The 12,494-nt window shown below is 40.5% G+C and overlaps 1 protein-coding gene across 1 annotated transcript in view; it reads right to left on the bottom strand.

Annotated features, from left to right (window-relative positions):
- PCOLCE2 (procollagen C-endopeptidase enhancer 2) overlaps positions 1-12,494 on the bottom strand; it is a 71,750-nt gene that overhangs the window by 18,386 nt on the left and 40,870 nt on the right. Inside the window, exons 3-4 of the mRNA XM_032629318.1 lie at positions 6,935-7,190; positions 210-334 (exon numbers count right to left, since the gene is read on the bottom strand). Of these exons, the coding sequence (XP_032485209.1) occupies positions 210-334; positions 6,935-7,190 (381 nt within the window). The remainder of the gene's footprint in view (positions 1-209; positions 335-6,934; positions 7,191-12,494) is intronic.

Here is a 12,494-nt window from a genome sequence, read left to right on the forward strand (position 1 = left end):
TTGTATTTCAAAACCTGTTTTGAAAATTACAATTCTATAATAGGAAATTAAATCCGTGACTTTACAAGTCAAATGGCACAAAGGCAATTTTAACCTGGGCCTTTGCATGAAGAAATACTGTGTCCAGGGGGTCTTCCTCACCCTGTACCTTTAACAGTTCACACTAATTCACACATGCATACTTTCTTCATGTTTTCAGGGAATCTCACCTGATTCTTTGGGGCTACAATGTGCCACACACAAGTGACTCCTGCAGGGTAATCACGGTCTGGCCAGTTGGGGGTTTTAAAAGAGCCGGAAGGTCTTTCAAGGAGTCCTCCACAATACTGATCCCCTGAAGTTATTAAAAACGAAAAAAGAAAATCCAAGTTTATGGCAATGCAACCATGGGGAAATTAGGAATTTGGAATATTGATACTATAATAAAGACAATGGCAGATGCTTTTAAATTTTCTCTTAAAAAAATGGTTAGTCTCCTCTAAACCCACCCCCCTCCCTAACACACACACACACACATACACACACACAGAATGATCTCTAGGTTAACTGACATATCATATCAGCACAAGAGAGAGAAGGAGTGAAATCAGGGCCATAGCTTCCTTCCTTTTTCCCATTTTTTGGACGAGACAAAACATTTGGGCACACACATTCAGAAATCATGCAGGCTCATTAGAACTCTCAAGGCAGGGGTATTATTTACTAATACTATTTTTGTCCACGTCCACAGACAAAATCTGAATTAGCTGTTACAGACAACACTCATTCCTAGAAAACTTTTTATACTATACATCTTTCACAATTTTTAAGAATTTTGTTTGTAAAAACAATACATGTTTATAAATTTTCAGCAATACAGAAAAGCATTAAAGAAGGTGGGAGTGATTTCTAGATTGGGCCTGTGTTGGGCAAGCTCCCTCTTGGTCTGAGAAAGTGACTGCTCCAGAAAAGTCTCCTGGACTAACAGGTATAGGTGTCACGGGGGGGCCGCTCCATCCCGCGCAGCTACCCATGACCCTGGACTTGCCACCAGGCATGAGCAGTTCTGCTCTGGATGAACTCAGAACAGAACCAGGAAGGCTCTCTCCCGAGGGCCTCAGGAAGGGGTGCCGCCGGGTGTTGCCAGGACCTGCTGGAGGTGCCCTCACACCAGACAGCACAGGCCCTGTGCGTTATGACAGGGACTGTGCTTCGTCAGCCAGTGTCCCTCTGCTGCCCTCTGTCCCCAAACCCCTGGTTCCTCCCTCACCTGCACACTGAGATGGCCTTGTGTGGGATGAGACCATCCCCTTACCTTTTCCTCTACTCCTTCCACCCCAGACCCATAACCTCATGTAGAGCTCAGACTCAGCAGTGCTGGAGGTTCTCCCTTTATGCACAAGTCTCATTATTTCACTAGGAGCTTCCAGAAGTTTCACCACAGCTAAACTCAGCAGCACTTCTGATTGTTAGGATGTTAAGATGGAGGTTTAGTTTCACACTTGGTCTTCAAGAGAAAATTCTGCAGTGTTAGATTCCTGCTCTGTGCCGATATTAGCCTCGCTTCTCTGGGACTGAACTGGGTTTCCCCAATACGCCTAGACTCCTAGTAAAGCTGTTTCTTCATTGGTGGGGGGAAAAAAATTAAAATTAAATGCGGGGTAAGATTACCTCAAATCCCACTAACCACAACGAACATGTGACAAACATCATTTCAGACCAATCTCTATGCATATGTATTGGGTTGGCCAAAAAGTTCGTTTGAGTTTTTCCTGTAGCATCTTACGGAAAAAACCAAATGAACTTTTTGGTCAACCGAATACAAAAAGGTTCACAGAAATAATTTTAGAAAGACATTTTAATACAAGTTTTACATTTAATTTTACTGGGACTTAACTAACAAAGAAACACTGAAAGGAATTAATATACTTTAATAAAAATATTTCTGTGACACAGAAGCTAATCATTCTTAAAGGAAGTCTCTAAATTTAAGACAATGTGTTATAAAAATTGAGCCTGGAGTAATTTCTGTAACTTTTTAAAAATATATATTTATTTATTTATTTTTGGCTGTGTTGGGTCCCCGTTGGTGCACAGGGGCTTTCTCTAGTTGTGGCGAACGGGGGCTACTCTTCGTTGCGGTGCGCAGGCTCTAGGCATGAGGGCTTTGGTAGTTGTGGCAAGTGGGCTCAGTAGTTGTGGCGCATGGGCTCTAGAGCCTAGGCTCAGTAGTTGTGGTGCACGGGCTTAGTTGCTCCGCAGCATGTGGGATCTTCCCGGACCAGGGCTCGAACCCGTGTCCCCTGCATTGGCAGGCGGATTCTTAACCACTGCACCACCAGGGAAGTCCATCTGTAACTTTTAATTCATGGAAAATTTCAAGCATATACAAAGTAAACAGAACAATGTAATGAATCTCTATGTATGCATCATCCAATTTCAACGATTATCATCATTTTACTATTCTATCAATGTCACTACCCAATGCTCACCACCTGCATTATTATTATTATTATCATTTTACAGGTTTGGGGGAGGTAAATTCAATACTCTGAAATGCACAAGTCTTAGCTGTAAAAATTTGAAAAATGGATCTGCCCGTGGGAGCCACACTCCTATGATTATAATAGAATCATTTCCCACAAAATTCCTGTATCCCTTGTCAGTCAGTCTGCTGGCTCTTCTCGCCATTTTTCTAAAAAATTTCACCTTAGATGAGTTTTATTCTAGAGCTTCACATACATGAATTATACGGTGTGTCCTCTTCTGTGTCTGACTTCTCTTGCTTCGTACAATTTCCGAGATACATTCATGTTGCTGTGTGTATTAGTAGTTTGTTCCCTGACGTTGCTAAGTAGTATTCTGGGGTGTGGAAACCAGAGTTTGTTCACATATTCTCCTGCTGATATTCATTTGGCTTGCTTCCAGTCTGGGCTTCTGCGAATAACGCTGCTATGAACATTTTTGTATACATCTCTTTGGGGACATGTATTTTCATTTCTCTTGCATAAATATCCAGGAATGCAATTGCTGGGCCAAGAGTAGATGTAGATGTTTAACTTCATAAGAAACTACCAAAATTTTTTCCCCAAGCGGTTGTAGCATTTTTTACCTCTCAAGGGATGAGCACTTTGGTTGCATCACATCCTTGCCACCATTTAGTGCGGTCAGTTGTTTTAGCCAACCCGGTTGGTATGTAAAACCACAGTGGTATCTCATTGTGGTTTTAATTTGCATTTCCGTGTTAACTAATGACACTGAACAGTTTTTCATGTACTTATGAGTCATTCATATATCTTCTGGATAGTATCTGTTCAAGTATTTGCCCATTTTTATATTCATGGGGATCTTTATCTTTGTACTGTTGAGTTCTTTATATATTTTGAATACAAATCCTTTATGAGGTAGTTTTGCAAATATTTGCTCCTATTCTGTAGGTTGCCTATTCATCTTTGTAACATTGCCTTTTATAAGCATTAGTTTTGATTTTAATGCAGTTTGCATGGTATGTATTTTTCCATCCTTTTATGTTGAACCTATTTTGTCTTTGTATTTCTAGTGCTTTCTTTTAGACAATTACGGTTGGGCTGTGCTTTTGAACCCATTCTAATAATTACTGTCTTCTAATTAGAGTATTTAATCCTCTACCTTTAATGTATTTATTGACATGTTTGGACAGTGTGCCAATTACTATTTTGTTCTCTTTGTCACACCTTTCTCTTGTTCCATCTGCTCTTCCTTTCCTGCCTTCTTTGGGCTGTTCAATAATTCTGGTATTCTATTTTAATCTTTTGGCTTTTAGCTAAAATATGTGCATTTTTAATGGTTTCTCCAAGGACTGCAGTTTTAATGGGTTCTCCAAGGACAGCGTATTTAGAGTTAACAGTGTATTTCTTCACGTACTGTATATTTCCATTTGCTCCTCCATCCTTTGTTCAATTGTTGTCATATATATTATGTCATACATTACGCTTGCCACAATAGAGGGGTAAAGTTTTTTGTTTGCTTTGTTTTGAACAGACACATGTAAAGAAATTAGAGAAGAAAATAAAATATAGCCTTCTATATTTACCATTTCCAGTGGCCTTCAATCCTTCCATTACCTTTGAGTTACCCTGTGGGGCCACTTCCCTTCAACTTGAGAAACTTCCTTAAATACTTCTTGTGATGCAGGTGCTTATCTGAAAATGTCTTTATTTCATTTTTTTTTACCATTACTATTATTCTATTTTTTAAACATCTTTATTGGAGTATAATTATAATGGTACATTAGTTTCTGCTGTATAACAAAGTGAATCAGCTATACATATACATACATCCCCATATCTCCTCCCTCTTGCGTCTCCCTCCCTCCCTCCCTTCCTATCCCACCCCTCTAGGTGGTCATAGAGCACCGAGCTGATCTGCTTGTGCTATGCAGCTGCTTCCCACTAGCCACCTATTTTACATTTGGTAGTGTATACATGTCCATGCCACTCTCTCACTTCGTCCCAGCTCACCCTTTCCCCTCCCCGTGTCCTCAAGTCCATTCTCTACATCTGCGTCTTTATTCCTGTCCTGCCCCTAGGTTCTTCAGAACCTTTTTTTTTTTTTAGATTCCATATATATGTGTTAGCATACGGTATTTGTTTTCCTCTTTCTGACTTACTTTCATTTTTGAAGACTAGCTGTAGAATGCTGGGTTGATACTTTTATTCCAACACTTTAAACATGCTGTTCCACTGCCTTCTGGCCTCCATTGTTTCTGATTAAAAGAAAGCCATCCTTCACACCATTGTTCTTCTGTATGTAATTTGGGTTTTATCTAATTGATTTTAAGATTTTCTCTTTATCTTTCGACTTCTGTAATTTAATTATGATGTGCCTAGGTGTGGCTTCATTTTTATTTATCTTATTTGGGATTTGCTGATCTTCTTGGCTCTATAAATTGATGTTCTTCACGAAATTTGGGTGGCCTCAAGCCATCATTTCTTGAGATATTTTTTCTGCATTATTATCACTCTCTTTTTCTTTTGGGACACAAATTACACATGTGTTAGAGCGCTTGACATTGTCTCACTGGTCTCCGAGGCTCTCTTTCTTTCATCTTTTTCCTCCTGGTTCTTCAGCTTGGATCATTTCTATTCAAATCCACTGCCTTTTTCTTCTTCTACCTCCAGTCTGCTTGTAAGCCCATCAGGTAAATTAAAAAATTACGTGTTCGGGGCTTCCCTGGTGGCGCAGTGGTTGAGAGTCCGCCTGCCAATGCAGGGGACACGGGTTCGTACCCCAGTCTGGGAAGATCCCACATGCCATGGAGCGGCTGGGCCTGTGAGCCACGGCCGCTGAGCCTGCGCGTCCGGAGCCTGTGCTCCGCAACGGGAGAGGCCACAACAGTGAGAGGCCTGCGTACCACAAAAAAAAAAAAAATTACATGTTCTGTATCTTTCAGCTCTAGTATTACCATTTTCTTTTTTTATATAGTTTCTTTTCTGAGATTCTCAATCTGTTTATTTTTTACACATATATTTCCCTTTAAATCCTTAAACATTTATAATAGCTGCTTTAAAGTGCTTCTCTGCTAACTGTAACTTCTGGGTTATTTTGGGGTCAGTTTTTATGGACTGCTTTTTTTCTTGAATATGGACACACTTTCCTGGTTTCCTCACATGATTGGATACTGGACATTATGAATGATACATTATAAAGTCTCTAGATTCTGTTGTGTTCCTATAAAAAGTGACTTTTGTTCTAGAAGGCAATCAACTTGGCTAGATCCAAGCTCAAAGTCTGTTGCCCTGGTAGCGAGCAGCAGTTGTAATCTCTGTTTTTTTCAACCTCCAGATGATGCTTTTGTACCAGGCCAATTGAGTTCTCCCTCATATATGCAGAGTTTAGCCATTAGCCAAAGATTTAGCTGGATTATACCTAAATTTTTTGTGCCTCAATTCTTCTTTGGGATTTCCTCCCAAAGGTTCTGGCTGCTCTCTCAAACCAGCGATGTTGCACTATAGCCCAAAGCAAGAAAAGATCAGGAGTGCCTGCAGGCGGAAGGCTGTAAGTTTAACAGATGTTGACCACTGTGGTTGTCTTCCAAGGGTAGAGGTTTCTACCCTTGGGAGCGCACATGTACTGACACGGAACGATCCCAACTCGTAGTATGAAGTGTAAAGAAAAAGTTGTGAAACAATATGAATGTATGATACTACTTATATATTTTTAAAACTATTGCAAAAGTACATACATATAAGTAAGTGCATATAGACGGTATGGGAACTACCAGCCACAGCTATTTCTAAGAGGGGACTACAATGGGGTGAAATGTTTCTATAGCTGTATGTGTATATCTGTATGCAGGCTTCACATTTTTACTCCATGAATTTCTACATTTGAATTTTTATAAGAATATATATGGCTTTAAAAAAGACTGATTTTTTTTTTTATGGTTTATCTCAGAATATTGAATCTAGTTCCCTGTGCTATACAGTAGGACCTTGTTGTTTATCCATTCTATATGTAATAGTTTGCAACTACTAACCCCAAACTCCCAGTCCATCCCTCCCCGACCCTCCCTCCCCCTTGGCAAGACTGATTTTTTTTTAAGATTGTTTTTTTGATGTGGACCATTTTTAAAGTCTTTATTAAATTTGTTACTACACTGCATCTATTTTATGTTTTGGTTTTTTGGCTGCAATGCATGTGGGATCTTAGCTCCCCAACCAGGGATCGAACCTGCACCGCCTGCATTGGAAGGCGAAGGCTTAACCAGCAGACCACCAAGGAAGACCCAAGACTGACTTTTTAATGGTCTCTTGATGGTTTGGTGGTATTTATTAGCTCTCTGTTTGAGAAGAATTGCTCTTAAACTTTAGATTAAATGAGTAAATCCATATAAATTGCCTAGAACAGTGCCTGACACACAGGAGGCATTCAACAACTGTGAGCCCTTATTATTGCTGTTATGTGGAAATGATACCTCTTTCATTTGGTTCAGCGGCAGAGAACATGGCCATGAAGCCATTCCCAGCTGTGTTGGCATCAGAAATCATCTGTACCATCATCTTGTTGCCACTGGACACAAGAGCTCCGGGCCGGAACGTGCCGCAGAAGCGCCCAATGCGCTGGCCATTGGGGTGGCCGTTGTACACATCCACAAAGTCATAGCGACACAGGTTGTCACTCTCCAGGTCTATGAATCGGAAATTAAGAACTACTACTTTTCCCTCGGGGACCTGCCAAGAAAAGGGCCAAGTGGAAAACGGTGTCATGAAAACATCTGAAATCTTCACGTCTAGCCAATTACTAAAATAAGCAGATAAAAGTTTAATACCCAAAATGATGGTTTTTCTTCCCTCAACTCTGAACTAGGCCAGAAAAGATTTTCTACCATAATGCATTCCTAGTGAAAGATAAGCATTTGTTCTCTTTTGACAAATTCCACAATTCTCTGGAGTACAGGAGCTTATTCCTAGGGAGTCTTTCTCAACAAAGCTGCAAAATACTGCATCAGTCTTATTAATTGATAAGTCATTGCTGACAAAGAATACCAGTCCTGATTGGACCTTAGCACACATCTGCGTATTTCAAAGCACCATGGCACTCAGAGATAGTGCTTGGCAAAGCAACATTTGAAATGTCATTTTTCACAAATAATACAATAGGACGATCTCAATATACAGAATGTTTCTGTGAAGTTCAAACTGAAGGGGTGATTTGGCAATTGTGCAGTTAATTTACAGATAATCCACTTTGGATCCTGAAGAATCCAGATCAAATATCTACAATGATTATGTTAATTGAGTAACTGGTCAATCATCTCTTTTCAAAGTCGCTGAGTTTTTATTTGTTTTCCAGGTGAAAACTTTGTATAACAGGCAGCCTTGAAACACAATATACACTGATGAAAAAGATGTGTTTTCACTTTCTCATAAGACTTTCCTCACCATAATCTCCTCCTCCCTCCTTGTTCCCTGAATAGGTAGAGAAAATGGCTACAAAAGCATTTGGCAGGATTCTTACAAAAGCCCCATTTCTTTCCCAGTTCACACTATTTTAATTTCTTCATCCAAGCTGTTTAAAGTCTTGATCAGCTTTGTTTCATACTCAATAGAATAAGAATTTCATTCCATAAAAGCTTACAGATGACAAAGGTCAGCGATTAAAGAAAAAAACACAAGCAACACTGACTGCTTCATCTTAGACTATCTCAGACTCAAAGATCAACAGATGCTTTCTTATAAATATGGCTTCCCCATGCTGGTAAATGCCATGAATTTTTTTTCCTATAATAAGAAGTGTTTCAGTGTTATTTGCCTTTTTTGCCACATACACACCCAATGTAGAAGCTATAACAGAGTAGTCACAAGAAGAGGGATATTTTGGCTTTGACATGGTTGCATTCTAATTGCTGGAAGCTTAAGTGTGAATATCAGAAGCTCTAAAGCCACAGTCTAAGAAGCTGATAGCAAAAAATGCAATTAAATTTTTAAGCATGCTCACGGAGATAGCTGTTGTAGAATGCCTTGTTTTTTTGTTCTGCTTTGTTGCATATAATCTCTATTTATCCCATGATCAGAAAATGATCAAAATGTGATGCCACGGGCTTCCCTGGTGGCGCAGTGGTTGAGAGTCCGCCTGCCAATGCAGGGGACGCGGGTTCGTGCCCCGGTCCGGGAAGATCTCACATGCCACGGAGCGGCTGGGCCCATGAGCCATGGCCGTTGAGCTTGCACGTCTGGAGCCTGTGCTCCACAACGGGAGAGGCCACAACAGTGAGAGGCCCGCGTACCGCAAAAAAAAAAAAAAAAAAAAGCGAGTCCTTTCTACTGTATGACCCAGCAATTCCACTCCTGGGTATATATCCAAAAAAACTAAACACTAATTCAAAGATACATGCACTCCAATGCTCTTAACAGCATTATCTACAATTGCCAAGATATGGAAGCAACCTAAGTGTCCATCAACAGATGAATGGATAAAGAAGATGTGTTATATATAAATACAATGGAATACTACTCAGCCATAAAAAAGGAATGAAATGTTGCTATTTGCAACAACATGGATGGACTTGGAGGGTAATAGGCTAAGTGAAGTAAGTCAGACAGAGAAAGACAGATACTGTATGATATCACTTATATATGGAATCTAAAAAGTACAACAAAGTAGTGAACAAAATGAAACAGGCTCACAGATATAGAGAGTAAAGCACAGTGGGGAGAGGGCAGGGAGGAAGGGCAAGATAGGGGTAGGGGAGTAAGAGGTACAAACTGTTATGTGCAAAATAAACAAGCCACAGGATAGAGTGTACAACACAGAGAATGTAGCTAATAATTTATAATAACTGTAAATGGAGTGTAACCTTTAAAAATTGTGAATCACTATGTTGTACTCCTGTAACTTATATAATCTTGTACATCAACTATACTTCATTAAAAAGGAAAGAAAAAGTGAGTCCTCTCTGCATGGTTGCGTTCTTTTTCTCCCCAGCCATGTTCAGCTCCCTGGGTGGAGGTGCAGAGCGGCTGGAGCTGGATTTAAGCAGTGCTGGGTGGGGAGGTTGGGAGGTGGAGGGGTGTTTGCCAAGTGAGGACTATGGTGGGGGAGAGGACGTAGGCAGGAGAATGACCATAATGGTGGACCGTGGAATCCAAGTTGGGTTGTAAGCATAGAAATCAGGACTCAGTAGGGTGAGGGCAGTAACAACCTAGATCATGGTAGAGGCAAGGACAATGACAGTGGAAGTGGGTGGCTGAGGAGCGATGGAGGAGAAGAAGCTAAGGACCCAAGGGGATCATCCGCGTAGATATTGAAATTACTGCGAATGATGACAAGGAAGGTGCTGAAGACAGTGACCGTGAGCCAGGGGCTAAAGTTTACAAGAAAGGAGGGAGACTGTCCTAGAGTCTTTGGACGACTGCAACAAGGAGGGACATGGGGCATCATAGCCTTGTTTCATTTCATTCATCATAGGTCTGTGACACTGAGAAAACTGGGTGACTGTGGTCAGGCTGTTGAAATGGAATCCAAGCCTTGGAAACTCATTCCCAATGGGATAAATCTTTCCTTCTCCAACATTCTTTATTTGGTCTCGATGCAATGAAAAGTTGAAATTTCTCTGAGAATGAGACACAAATATATCAGCAGCAGAAAATGGGTTACATTGTATAACTTTCAACACAAAACCCAACAACCCGGACAAAAACTCTTTGGAAGGAAGGTTTCAGGGGAGATCTGTACCCATTGTGGGTCTATTGGAACCACAGACGAATGCCATCTCACACTGAAGGCCAAAGAGAAATTCTTCTGCAAGTGAGATGCACATTGCATCAAACCCTTTCGCTGTAACACAACAGCTGTTCTTCATATTTATATAAGGAACCAAGACTGTCTGATGCTCTGTGAGGTGAACTTTGCTAAGAGTTCCTGGATTATGATTCTAAAGGACTTTGGAAAGCATATTCTCTGAAGATGACCTTCCACTTGAAGAATCTATGGTCTGTACCCTTGATTTTTCTTTGTTAGGGATGTAAAAAAATATAGAAAGAAACAGAGAGTAATATAACACACACCTGAGTACCAACCAGCCAGAATTGATTATTGTTAACATTCTGTCAACACATTTTTTAAAGTCTCCTTTAGAAAGTAAATACATAATTTCAGATAAAATGAGTTTTCCTTTGTCCTCATTCATAGCCTCATTCTCCCTCCTTTCTCAGAAGCAACCACTGTCACAAATTGAGTGAGTTTTCTTCTGTGCCACGCAAAATACTTTTATATACATGTATATGTATCCATGCAAAATACATAGTTATATTTTTGTGTCCGTTTTCCCTGAAAGATGGAGCTCTAGAAGGTAAGGATCCCCCCCGCCTGCCTTGTTCACTGTTGCATCCCCATCTTCTGGACAGCACATGGCCCCAAGTAGAGGTGCATAATAAAGATTTATTAAATGAATGAATCCATCAAGAGCTAAATGGACACTGGTTTCTTTGCACAAATCCTGGACGAGGCACCTTTTGGGTGGCTCTGCCTCTTGGGTTTTAATTTCATATCCCACCAAGCAGCAAAACTCCAGAAGGCCCCTCTCCTTTCTACGTCATTCTTTACCAAAAATAGAAGACATATCTTTGGGGAAACTTTATATCTCAAATCTCCCGTAAATGCTAACAATGCAGAAACTCAAGTAAGGTACTTTTTTGGGGTAGCAAATTAGACAGGGCTACCAAGTTGTTGAGATTCTATTGACCAAGGGATTCATCTGCCTGTAGAAAAATAATTCTGGGCTTGTGATTTTCCCTATCAGTAGCCGAGTCCTGTGTGGGCCAAAGCCCAGCACTGCAACAGTGACCTCAGCTCACCCCACAGCCCGTGGGGTGTCCTTATGGTCACAGGCAAGTATGCCAAGTCGCTGGATGCCAATGCCAGGGTTGCTGCCAGAGAATGAATGGGGAATTGCATTCTGAGCTGGTCATTTGCATTTTCAGGATACTATGAGTAAAATGCAAGAAAGAGAAGCCACAGCAATGAGGAGCCCGTGCACCGCAACTAAAAAGTAGCCCCCGCTTGCCACAGCTGGAGAAAGCCTGCATGCAGCAGTGAAGACCCACCGTAGCCAAAAATAAATAAATAAATAAATTAAATTAATGTAAAAATAAATAAATAACCGAGTGGATGACAGAGGACTTAAAATTGTGTTATTGGCTATCGATGTGTATATTCAACTTGAAATTATTAAAGTAAATCTATTTCTATCAGTTGCAAAAAAAAAAAAATGCGAATAGAAGCCACCTGCTTTTGTGTGGAGGAATAGATTTCGGTAGAAGTGGGAACGCTCCTTTGTGTCTGTATCTTTTCTTCCCCCAACGCATCGTTTACTAATTTGAGCAAAAAGATCTGTTTCTGCAGCCTGTCTGATTTTTTTTAAAAGCCCTCGTTTTAATGTTCTTAGATTTCTTCTTCCACAAACAGACCTTTCAGAAAGCATGTTCTAAAATGCAGGCCACATTTTATTTACAGCAAGTTCAAGAGGCACGGCAGCTCTGTGTCAACTCACTTACATCTCCAAATGTAATCCAGAGAAATGTATGTACAAAGTACGCACAAATATTTGGCTAGGCTTCAAGAGGGGGATAAATCAGAAGCTTCAAGATCTTATTCATGTGTCTCTTCTATTTATTTATTTTATTTTTCTTGGCAGTGCCACGTTGCTTGGATCTTGGTTCCCCGGCTAGGGATTGAACCTGTGGCCCCCTGCAATGGAAGTGAGGCACTGGACCACCAGGGAATTCCCATCATCTGTGTCTATTTAAATACTCCTCTTTTTAAAGATGGAATCTTATAAACATTTGGAAAATAAGACATACATTTTGATTCATGGAAATAACGTGATGTTTTGAAATATATATATATATATGTTTTTGGTTAGGGTTTTTACCAAAAAAAAACCCGTTACACCCTTACGTCTGGAAGGAGGGTGGAAACCCCCAACTACCTCAAGCCCAGCCCATGAGAACCAGTGGAGATGAGGTTACACTCCT

The sequence above is a fragment of the Phocoena sinus genome, chromosome 4 (assembly GCF_008692025.1).
Source record: "Phocoena sinus isolate mPhoSin1 chromosome 4, mPhoSin1.pri, whole genome shotgun sequence".
NCBI lineage: Eukaryota > Metazoa > Chordata > Mammalia > Artiodactyla > Phocoenidae > Phocoena > Phocoena sinus.